At 34.4% G+C, this 12,602-nt stretch overlaps 2 protein-coding genes across 3 annotated transcripts; one reads left to right on the top strand and one right to left on the bottom strand.

Moving 5' to 3' along the window:
• Positions 1-2,744: 2,744 nt before the first annotated feature.
• Positions 2,745-4,555, top strand: LOC108321966 (uncharacterized). Its single transcript, XM_052875112.1, has one exon. It carries the CDS (start codon positions 2,754-2,756, stop codon positions 4,161-4,163), a length of 1,410 nt encoding a protein of 469 aa, XP_052731072.1. The 5' UTR covers positions 2,745-2,753; the 3' UTR covers positions 4,164-4,555.
• A 1,816-nt stretch (positions 4,556-6,371) lies between these two features.
• Positions 6,372-12,266, bottom strand: LOC108321981 (coatomer subunit alpha-2). Of its 2 annotated transcripts, XM_017553905.2 has the most exons (4): positions 11,793-12,260; positions 11,225-11,719; positions 7,221-10,215; positions 6,372-6,837 (listed from the first exon to the last, which is right to left on the bottom strand). In XM_017553905.2, exons 1-3 carry the CDS (start codon positions 11,998-12,000, stop codon positions 7,262-7,264), a joined length of 3,657 nt encoding a protein of 1,218 aa, XP_017409394.1. In that variant the 5' UTR covers positions 12,001-12,260; the 3' UTR covers positions 6,372-6,837; positions 7,221-7,261. The 2 variants fall into 2 exon arrangements, with proteins under 2 accessions (XP_017409394.1, XP_052731485.1); XM_052875525.1 differs by having other exon boundaries at positions 6,372-10,215; positions 11,793-12,266.
• Positions 12,267-12,602: the final 336 nt, after the last annotated feature.

Raw genomic sequence — 12,602 nt, forward strand, 5'->3', positions numbered from 1 at the left:
ATTAAAATAATAGAGTCTCGTTATTTTTAAATTATTATCGCTTCTAAAATATTATTTTTTGAAATTTTACAATAAAAGAGTGGATATATTTTTTTCTAATGACTAATTATTTGAAATAAAAAAAGTAGTTACTAAAATAATAAAATTAAAAAATAATTTTTATTTTGAATTATTATTTAAATTTAAAAAATAATAATTAAGAGAATAAAATTGAAAAAAAAAACATAAAAAAATGAATCTCTTTATATATAGTTATAGAAGTCATAGATTATTTAAAATAAAAGAATTGATTGAATTTGAAACTTTTTTATGAGATTAAATTGAATTAGTTTATATTTAGCCCGTCCAAAATAAGATATACCAATTATTTTATCATACATTTTATTTTATAAAAATACATTTACAATATAATCTCTTTGTAAGACTATATGCAAGACAATTATAATATCAACTTCTGTCTTATGAAATCCATAAAATATATTCTTTTAAATATTTATCGGTTAGATCTTATTTATAATTAAATAAAAAGTTAGCATTTTTGTTGTTGTCAAGATCTTGAAAAGGTTTTCATTTTATGAGATAAATAAATAAAATAATATATCATTTATTTTTTAATAATTATTTTAACATTCTAAAATAGTTCGTCTACTCTTTTAAAAAAGTTTCAATTTCGTCCAAACGTAGTTTAAAAGTATCAATTTTGTTCAAACTTAGTAAAATTTGTCTCAATTTTGTTCAAACTTAGTAAAATTTGTCTCAATCAAGTCCCTTCCGTTAAATACATAGAAACGGCGTTAACTTTTTTTCTATCTCCTCTGCTCCTCTGTGCAACACATCACTCTTTGTCAGTGCTATTAATGTGCTTTTGTCTTTGAATTATGTTCATAATATTCATATGTGTTTTTACTTATCCTTTGATTGGTACAACAATCAATTATATTAATAATTATTTTTATAATAAATTATAGTTTTATATACACTATTATTAAATCTAATAACAAATATGTCATAAAAAAATAAAATATAGAAAATTTAGATATACTTAAAATTTATAAATATTATAGTATTTTTTTTAATTTTACCTTGCTTTGATATAGAGATTTTTCAAAGGATATATTTAAATATAATAAATTTAAATTGATATTAGTTTAAATTATTTTATTTTTCATTATTTATTTGGATAAGTAAATTCAAATTAGAATATTTTTATTCGGATGAAATATTTCAATTACTAATACATACAATTATTTAAATGTAAAACAATCATAATTAATGTTTTTGAAATTTTTTTCCGTCAACATTTACAAAAATTGAAACAAAATATTAATAAATAATAATATTTGTGTTGATTAATAAACAATCATAATTAATTAAATTTATTTTTCATAGCTCTCGTTTTTTCTTTTTTCGTCTATGTTTTATTTTTATTTATTAAATTTATTTAAATACTACTGAGGTTTTACAAATTCTATTTGTATTTAACTTTATTATAATATTTTTATTAATTTCATATTCTTTTGAAACTGGGTGTTAAACAAAAGAACATATATTTTGGTTAGACAAGATCCTATGCTACCTTCAAACCAGCAAAAAAAATTCCATTTAAACTAGCTCCTTCACGAATTCTTTCTAAAAATTCTTTCTACTAACACGAATTCTTTCTAAAAATATGACAAAGAGAAAACGAATTACAACATTTGCACTAATTACAAAATTAATAAACTTGAAAACTACATAAAATTCGGGTACAAATGTTTTGCAAAATTCTACCTAAAAACGGGTACAAATATATTTTGTAAAATTAAATTACTTTATGCATAAATTTTTAAACTTAATATTTTTAAAATTGATATAAATTAATTTAAGATGAAAAATTATAGTTTATTCAAAAGATCTTTTAATGCCAGTGTGAATTAAATTATATCCTCAGTTTAATTTTAAACAATTGTGAAAACAAATTTTACAATGTTGATTGAATAAACTACCTTCAAAATATTTTTTAAAATAATTATTACAAATTTTCACATTCTTTTAATAATATGTGCTTATCATGCATTATAATTTTTTTATTAGATAATAAAAAGTAACTTTTCACTAATGTAACGATGACATTTAAATCATAAAATAAAACATCCACCATTAAAAATGATTACAAATCGAGCGATAACATTTAAATCATAAAATAAAACATCCACCATTAAAAATGATTACAAATCGTGCAAAGGACAATGAATACTGCAAATACTGACAAAAGGCTGCATTGCACAGAAAAGCAAAGAAGAGAGAAAGAAAAACTTAATACCGTTTCTGTATATTTAACGAAAGAGATTTAATTGACGTAAATTTTATCATGTTTGAATGAAATTAACACTTTTAAACCAAATTTGAACGTGATTAAGACTTTTTTAAAAGAACGGATCAACCTGAGATATTACGTATAAACCGGATATAAAGAAAGCAATTATACCATAAGCTAACAAAGTGAGTGAGATAGAATGTCTGACTTTATTGAAAGCTTACGTTTAAGGCTCTGTTTTACTATTTGAAGGAACGGATTTAGTTGTGAGAAGCTTTAAAATGGATTCTGGAAAAAGGGAATCAATTATGGATTGTGCTAAAGTTATTACCTTAAAAATTACGTAATTTATTTTATAAATAAGTATACGGAAATTTAGTAAAAGAAGATATATTTAAGGCTTAAATTTATACCGTGGTTAAAATTCAAATGAGGTGTGTCTCTCCTCCGTGCTTCAATGGCGGCGTTGAAGATAACACTGACTCCACCTTTGGAAGCAGAAAACGCATTAGAAACGTCGCTGAGGGAAGCTTTTGAGTCTCAGATAACATCTCTGAGACCCCCTTTCTCCTTAGCCATTCCAAGCCCCGACCAATACACCCTCCTCAACCGTGCCATCCTTCACGGCGTTTTAACGGAACCCCAATTCGCCAAAACCCACATCAAACACTTGCACGCCATCGTCACCGACGGCTACGCCACCTTCGTCACCCTCCTCCTCGGCCTCGTCAACCACCTCTACCCCAAACTCCTCGCATCCGTCAAAACGCAGCTACTCTGGCTCACTGATCAAACGGTGTGTGTTTTGGGTATCGGCTACGACGCCGTTTTGGTCTCCCTTTTGCGCCAAATCGTCGGCGCCGATTGCAGCGATGGAAACTTGTGGCTCTGCTCCAAGTTGGTCACCCTCTTTCTGGAACACTGGGGCCGCTTATTAGAAGACTCGCCCCACGTTTTGTCGTTCGCGTTGTACACGTTTCTTAGGGTTTTAACGGATCATTGTAGGGGTGGTAGCGTTGAAAAGTTGGAGACTTTGAAGACGTTGGAGATTCATCTGTGCGTGAAGATAATGAGAGAGGAGTTTCACTTGTGTTTGAAAATTGGGAGGGATTTTATTCGCTTGTTGCAGGATTTGGTTCATGTTCCCGAGTTTAGGGCTATGTTGAAAGACATTGTGTTTAATCCGTGTGTGTTTAATGTTGTGGGGTTTCAGTTTAAGGATGTTGCTCAGATGTACTCCACCAGGACTTCCAGCAAGTATTCTCTGCTGAGGATCAATCCTGACATGGAGACCCAATTGAGGTTTTTGCTTACAAGCATAAAGTTGGGGCATCAGAAGAGGCATCAGGTTTGGTTTGCGAAGAAGTTTTTGAATGAGCCTGATAAAGAGTTTGTTATAATTGATATTGTGAGGTTCATATGTTGTGCGCACCACCCTCCAAATGAGATCATTCAGTCTGATATCGTTCCTAGGTGGGCGCTTATTGGTTGGCTTTTGACCTCTTGTAGGAGGAACCATGTTGTGGCTAATGTGAAACTGGCTTTGTTTTATGACTGGCTCTTTTTCGATGAAAGGGTGGATACCATTATGAACATTGAGCCTGCGGTTCTACTCATGGTGCATTCTATTCCAAAGTATGTTGACATTACTCATGCTCTTCTTGAGTTCTTATTGCATCTTGTGGACAGTTATGATGTAGAAAGGAAGAGTGTCTTGGTTAAAGGTGTGTCATCGGCTTTTCAGTTGCTTGTGCGCAAAGGTGTCATTCGGTCACTTGATGTCTTGATTTCTTGTCCTGCTCTTCACCCTGCTTTGAAAGAGAGGCTGAAAAGGTTATTAGCATGTGGAAAGCTTGAAAGCTCTTGAAGGATTCTTCCTAAGATAATTGCTGCTTGGTAGCCAACAGTATTGAGTTTCTTCAAATTTTGTCCTCAATCTGAACCAATGTACATAGACTAGAATATGCTTGATAGAAGCATGTACCATAATTTCACTGGTAGCTAAGGATATTATAGAATAGAAGTCTGTATCAAGCAGTAACTCAAATGTAGGTTTTGATTCTTGTAAATTCAATTGATAGTTTTAAGTTATAACATTGTAAAAGGTCTCCTATGACCACTTTAAGTTTGGATTTCAAATGAAAAAGAAGACGTTGGGGAGGGTATTTCCTGTTTGTCACAATGGTGGAAGCTACCCTGTGTTGTGGATTGATACTTCAAATTTTTTTATTAAATACTTTTATCTTATTTAAATTAGTATCTAAACTAATCAAACAAGTTATTAATTGACTGAAACTTGCATAAAGTGAGACATGATTTGGTTATGGTTTCATGCATTGTCTTTAAAGAACATCATCCATTATCTCCCACTTCCAGGTGCAATTATTCATCTTTTTATTCAACTGTGGTTTGAGGATTCTAGTACATGTTCTTACATTCTATTACAAATTGGGCTGATTTATTTATTTAAAGAATTCACTTCTGCATATGTTTATTTCCTTATTAGTATTCAAAATGGCGGGGAGAAATAGGCTGAGGTTCACTTCTGCCAGCCATTACTTGCTTGAGCTTCTGAAAGGACTCTCATCTCATCTGAACAACATTTGATGCCAATTACTCCAATGTTTCTAAGTCATTCTGGTGAGAAAAAGTAAAGAAGGCCTTGAGCGAAAAAATGAGTGTAATCGAATGCTTGAAATTCAGTGTATAGAGATTGATAAATTCTTTCAATGCATTTTTTAGTGATAAATCTTCTTGCAATATACTTAGGATTTCTTTCTCATATTAGTCATTTTTTTTTCCAGAAGCACTCTCGTACTGACTATTTGTTAACTTCTCTTTCTTTTACATACTAAATTACTACAAGAATTAAATTGATTTTTTAAATTGATTTTTTTTTCTAATTTCATCAATCAAATTGTTCTGCAATTTAAGGGATCTTAAAGTAATTTTTTTAAATCTAATTTTACTTTGTTTGAATTATATTATGTATATTTATTTTAATATTTTTAAATATATATGTAATTTTTCTTTTAATGCTGGGATTTATAAGATTGATTTTATAATCCAAAAATTAATTTAATAATAATTTATTATTTTATTTTCAAAACTAAGTGTTATGTACCAAACTCTTAAATTTAAAACTCTTATTATATTTCATTAACATATATTAATAAGGATATCTCTTAAAACCTAAATTTTAAACATAATACTCTAACTTGCACTAAATTTTTTTAACTAATTTGGTCAACATACTTTATAATGACATCTCAGAAACAGTGAAATGCCTAAAAGATAAATATTAATAATAATTAAAACAAGAAATGTCATAATTAGTTTTTTAAAAAGACGTATATGATACAAGGGTAAAAATTAAATCATTTTAATGATTATTTTATATGTAACGAATATTGATAATTAATTTTATTTAGATAGATTTGCTGAAAATTAGTTTCAAGATAATTATATTTACATGGATGCAAACATTTCAAAAAAAATAAGTTTTATTCAAGAAAAAGGTTCACAAAAGAACTGTTGATAAAATACAAAAAAAAATCATTCATAAAATTAGTTTATTTTGTAACATTTTGCCTTTCACAAATTTTAGTCACTGTCTCAAACCAACTTTTATAAAAATAGACAAGTTTTGTGCACTATTTGATGTATTAAACATTTTCTACTTGCCATTAATTACAAATGCGTTGTTTCGTATTTACATTCTTATTCAACAAATTTATAAAAAATAGTCGAAACAGAAAACATCAAATAATTGCTTTCTTTACAAAACTTTAAAAAAAAAATAAGAAAAAAGTGCAACATTTTTTCAATTAAATAAAAATAAGACATTTTCTAAAATTAGTTAGCACCTAACTTCTTTAATTTACAAACATCAAATTCATTTAATTAAAAAATCATTTAAAGGCAATGTCAACTTCTGCCCATAAAAAACACAAATATAGTGCTTGATGATCAAATATCCAGTTTCGTATAATTTGTTCATGGACACCACTTCTCCTTGGACAACAGAAAATCCTTATATGAAAATATCCAACCGGTGTAGCAAAAGCTAGAGCAGTTCAAAAACAATCTCAATCGCGTACCTTTGGCCATCAACAATAGAGTTGGAATTTATTGACAATACAAAGGTGGGTTAACTGTTCTGTATGCTAGTAGTACAACTATAAGGTGCTACTCTGTCCAAGTTTAACTTTTGAAACTTCATATCCATATTTATATTTCGAATGTGCAAAATAGAAGTTATTTTAAAAATAACTTCAATTTAGATATAATAGTCAGTTGGACTTTATCTAAACCCCAAATCAAACATGCCCTAGATATATCTACCCGGTACCTACGGGTGAATAATATTGCTAGGAGTAAAAAATGCTAACAAAGACACTCTATTAGCCCTCGTGTGCCTCACCGATAAGAAAAATGTAATAAAAACAAAAGGAGATGATAGTATTCCTCATGCGATACTTTAAGAATTCTTAATGATAATTCTGGACGCGGTCATTGAGAGCACCTAGAACTTAATCAACCTGCAGGTAAATTGCAAGGACCAAATCAAATAAACAATCATGTGTCACATAACTACAAATAAACATTACTTTGTAACCAAGGGACCAAACCCCGACTAAACACAGACATACTATGTACTTTCTCAAATAAAACCGCGCCAATTTAACTCTTGCACAGCCTATAACCTTCGTTTGATCTAAGTACAACCTTTCACATTCTTATGTATGAAAAACTAACACCCCTCGGATACGAAATGGATTTATTACATTGAAAATCATTTTCAAGAAATGAGAAGGGCAACCATGGTGAAAATGTAATTCCTCATGACTAACTCGTGCTTATATCACAGTGCCAAGAACATATTGACTAATTAATAAGGATTCATCTAGTGCTGAAAACTGACCCGAAACAAAATTTAACGTTGGACCTGATCCAGTGACTCAATCAGCGTATCTGGGAAGGTGAACAAAGCAGGCCAGAAGCATCTGCCCCAATCACGGCAAGATCACAAACATTACACAGTTGCCCCTCCTGAGTTGGCACGAAACGAGAAGTACAATATGGGCAAGACACATCCTTCTGTCCCCTATAGATTGGCACGTAGGTTGCACCACAAATTACAAATGGGTTGCGGAAATCATAGTTCAATTGGGTAGCATCAGTCATGTTTTTTTCAGCAGCTGCTACCACTTGCCTTGCTGCCTTGGCTTGGTTTTCAATGGTAGGATTTGTTTCGAGTAGCCTCCGTGCAAAGTTAGCAGCGGTAGCAAGGTTCTTTGCCTTGAAGCAGACAGTCATTGCATTCTGCAAAGCTAACCTAAGGTGAGGTGTCTGAAGATTGCAGTGTGTGAAATATGCCGCAAGCTCCTGCTGCCGTGCTATATTGTCCTTAACTTCCCTCCTCCTCAGTTCCATCTGCAGAGCCAAAACATACTCTTTCACTATGATAATTAGTTCCTTCACATCATCCACTTCCCTCCTTGACTCAACAACAATCAAAGGAATTGTATGAAGAATATTAACAAATGTCCGAAGAGCATCACTGAATTTTCCAGCAGTAGTTAATTTATAACCAGCTTTAAGTTTTTCATCCAATTGAGACAACTTAAAAGGAAGTGCTGGTGGCCCTCTCACGTTTGCACTAGCTGACTCGGTCCAGCCTCTTTCAACTGCAAGCGATATGACTGGAGCAGAAGAAAATGCCCGCAGATAGGAATGACTGCCAGTATGAAGATCAAGAAACATGGATTTCAAGGGGGCAAAATTCGTTATTCCAAGTTGCCGATTCAGTAACCTCATTGCAGTATCAAAATTTCCAGCAGCTGCGTGATCAGCTGCAAGAGATGACTTCTGAATCCAAATATGACTTACAGGCATGCCAGGTGTTGGGGTCACAAAAACAGAAGATTGTGTACTGATAGAAGCTTTGGGAGTTTCCGCTTCAGGGCCCAGACCTAAATCCTCCAGGTCCCATCCACCCTCTTCATCATTTTCTTCAGCTACTTCTCCATCCTCCAAAATCGCAGCAACATCTCCATTTTGTAAGCCATCTGCATCAACTATGTCAAGCTCCTCACCCCAATCTGCATCAGCAGCCTCATACTCCTCCTCATCAGCAACTCCCCGACTTGTATTGTCCAAAACACCATCAAACATGCCTCGCATGACCCTAAGAAGAGGCCAATCACTTCCACACATGACAGGTGATGGAGGAATCAAGAGAGAAGAAACTTTCCCTGCAGGCAATGATGGAACATTATCTCCCAGTTCAGCAGCAAGACGCTCTGCAACATCATGCAGCCCGTGGACTGAGGCAGTGATGTAAGCAAGAGGCAAATGGCCCACATTCTCCAATATCTTGACACGTTCTCGAACATCACCCATATATAGGGCATTGTGAAACTGGCCCATAACATCATTCTTGACTTCAGCAATTTTCAACATCTTCGATAGTTTCTCCAGGTTACCTGTGACAAGATACAGGAAAGACAATCTCTCAAAATTTTTTGTTCTCTGGTATGCATACTCTACAATACCAGCATTGCCCTGGCGAAGAGCCTCAACCCCCAATCGGTACCAGTGATCTTTCTCATCAATTGCTGTAGCTGATGCAACTGCAATTTGAATGTTCCCACTCTCTAAAGCCAAATTGAACCGAATTTTCTCATCTTTCACAAAATGCAGTGCAACCTCAGGAAAGCCTTTCTGCTGTAGATAAGCAATCATAGCCTGTCCACAAAGCTGTGAGTTCCTTATCATGTTCATAACATGATCGTATCTTTTCTTCAAGAGGGAAAGCTTAAAAATATACTCAGTTGCATCAATAATTATTGTTCTGTTCTTTCCATCCCTATCCAAGCAAAAGATTGTGTTTCCAGAGACCTTTGTGATATAAATTGGAATATCCAGTGTCTTTATTATCCCACTATCCCCATTGGGAAGGCAGTATTTAACATGATTTAGTGTTGTATAAATGAAAACACCATTTTCATCCCAGGCTCCACTTTTTACACGGATTGTCTCATGTAGAGTGCATTGGTGCACAAGTTTCTTGCTAGCAATTATAATGGCATGTTTGCTGAGCAAAGCAACATGTTCCATGTCATCAGACCAGACAACATATTTAATAAAAGGAGTCTGCAGTTCACCAAGAACAATTCTTTGCTGAAGGTCAAATATAACAACCCTATCCTCTGCCCTACATAGCAAGTTGCCTGTTCCAGCATAAAATATAGCATCAGTGGCAATTGGAAGGACACTCTTTTTCACAATCTCATTCTTCAAATTTTTTATAAGGACTTGATTGCTGCTCTTATCAAGCACAGCAAACCGATTACGGGCAACAAAGACTGCTGAAGCTCCATGACCTCTTTTTGCATCTTGCACATCACCCCTACCGTAACTGTCCTTTGATATGCAATACAACTCATAAGATCCACCATCTACCTCTGAACACAGAAGAAAAGCATTTTCAGATGGGCTATAGGAAAGAGTTTTTGGGCATTGATTCAAGCTTAAAGTGCCCGGCCTTCGAAACGGAAGTACTTGTACTTCTCTTTGTGTTGAGAACTCATAGAAACACAAGAACCGATCTTTGGTGTAGAACAATGAATCAGCACTAACTATAAAAGCAGGCCTTTCTCTCTCCAGCTTAAAAACAATCATGCCACTGTCATGACCAGCTGCTAACAGATTCATTTCAGGATGGGCCGCAAGAATCCAAAACCTGTCATGCTCTCTGCGAAATGTTTGAATTCCAGTTCTCTTTGTTGCATCCCATATCCGAATACTTTTATCTTCAGAGTTTGACACAATGATATCCTGTTTGGCATGGAACATAACACATGAAACATTATTCATGTGCCCTCTCAAGGTGTCCACCTCCCATGCCTTGGTGTCTGAAAATACAGATATAAATCTTTAATAACATAAACAATACCAACCCAAACACTAGAGGTATATTCTACACTACATCCCACAAAGTTTAAGATTCAAGTATATTCTACGCTATATCCCACAATGATTAAGATTCGACGAAACAGGGTATACATCATAAGATTTAGTGCCTCTTTGATTCTCTACTCAACTTTTTCTTTTTTTAAAAAAACCTTTTTTCTAAAACAATTCCACACTATCAACAATCAATTTCTCATCCAAAATCTGCTACATTTAACAAATAGAAATGTGCTCGTAGAACAAATACATTGAAATGTACTCAGGGAATAAAAACAAACAAACAAAAACAGGTTTTGAAAACAGAAAACAAACGGGTTTTAGTTTTCACCTCAACAACTACTGATGTGTTTGGTAATCAGTGCAGAACTCAAGATGGTGGTTTATGGATGTTCAATGATATTTTTGTAGTTAAAATACGTTGTTCGGTAGTTTTCATTTTTCAGCAAAAATCAAGCACAGATAGGAACAAAAAATGGAGATTCCACATCACGGACAAAATTCAAACATAAATTCTTATATACAAGAGCGAGGCTGATTCCTACTTTTAAAAACGAGCTTAGCTTCAAAAACACAACAAAAATAAGGTTGTTCAATAAACTGATGGTGGTAGCAAGACGTAGCAGAGTGTTGACTAAGATGATGAAAGAAGAAAATGAGAAAACATCTCCCAAATGGTCTCAAGAACGCTTGTTTCAGAAACAAATTTAAATACTTTATAGATTCTGATTGAGAATTTGATTACTGCGTATCGCAGAATTATTCCGGTAATCAGATTTTAAAACCAAAATGAGAGAAAAGAATCAAACAATCCCCAAATCACTTGCACTCACTCAACCAAACACAATAATCCGAATAGCATCCACCATCTAATCCTATACAAGAATCCAGTAATTTGAGCACAGTTTAAACCATGAAACTGGAAAGCCAGACACGTGAAAAACAGTAATTTACCATTCATCCTCCAAAGTTTGACCTGGCGGTCATCGGCAGCTGACACAATGAGAGGCAGATTGGGATGGAAGGAGGCCCAATTAACGCCGCGGTCATGGCCTTCCAAAACATACTTAACAACGGCATCAACGCCGCCGAAGAGATCGGTGTTCATCTGGCTTAGGCGAAGGATATCGTCCGCGGGGGACGCGGTCTTCCTCTTGAGAGAACTGATATCCCAGACGCGAACGGTCTGGTCGAGCGAGGCAGACACAACGAGATCTTCTTTGGGATGGAACAAGGCACACATGACGTAGTGATTGTGACCGGTCAAAACGGAGATGCATGTGCGCGACTGCCAGTTCCAGATGCGGATGGTTTGGTCGTCGCTGGCGCTGACAATCCATGGGTTCTCGTGGTGGAACTGGACGGTGCGGATGTAATCAAGGTGTCCGAGGAGAGTGAAGAGGCACCTGTGAAGCTTGTAGTTCCAGACCTTGATCTTGTAATCGTCACCTGCGAGATTAGGGTTAGCGAGGTAGGGATCTGAGGGGAAATGCGCAGATCTGAGAGAGTTAGTTACAGTTACCTCCGGAGACAAAGAGGGGCTGGGAGTGGTGGAAATGGACACCGCGGACGGGGCCGTCGTGTTCGTCGAACTTGTCGATTAGGGTTCCCATGCGGTAGTCCCAAAGCTGGATAACGCCGCTGTGGAGACTGGCCAGGATCCATGGGCGCTTTGGGTGGAAACTCAATCCCTTCACTCTGTTACTCTTCGTCTCGAATTTGGTCAACATGTTGGGAAGAGCGTGATGCAGTTAGGGTTTGGAATTGTTGGGAATGAGATCAGAGAAGATGAAGAAGAAGAAGAAGAATGAGGGTTTTGGGAATATGAGATTCAGATCTGCGATCCCTCGTCACCCTCGAATCGAGCATATCCCCGTTATAGTAGTAGAGTGCCTTCTGATTCCTCACGCTATATATACCTCGCCTCAATTTTGTTTTCTTATTCTTATTCTTCAACGTAATTCATTTCATTCTACTTCCTTTTTCTCAATATCCTCTTACAGACTTCCATTTTCATTTTCATTTACTTCTCTTCCGGAAACAAAAATAATTTAGCTCTATCTTATCTAAAAAATTATTATATCATTTGTCTTTTTCTTCCTATAAACCAATGTTATAGGCGTAAAACATGGTTTATTTTTATACATTCTCAACTTAATTCATGTTTGGCTAATGCATTTATATGTATAGAAATTAAATATATTTTCATATATGAAGAGTTTAAAGTGCAGATTCACCCACGTTAAGTTAAGTCGAATCTCACCGTATGGAGCCTAGATCAAACTAATTTAAATATAAATTTAAATCTTATTTATAAAAGTATGTAAATTAT

The sequence above is a fragment of the Vigna angularis genome, chromosome 3 (assembly GCF_016808095.1).
Source record: "Vigna angularis cultivar LongXiaoDou No.4 chromosome 3, ASM1680809v1, whole genome shotgun sequence".
In the NCBI taxonomy this organism is placed as follows: Eukaryota; Viridiplantae; Streptophyta; class Magnoliopsida; order Fabales; family Fabaceae; genus Vigna; species Vigna angularis.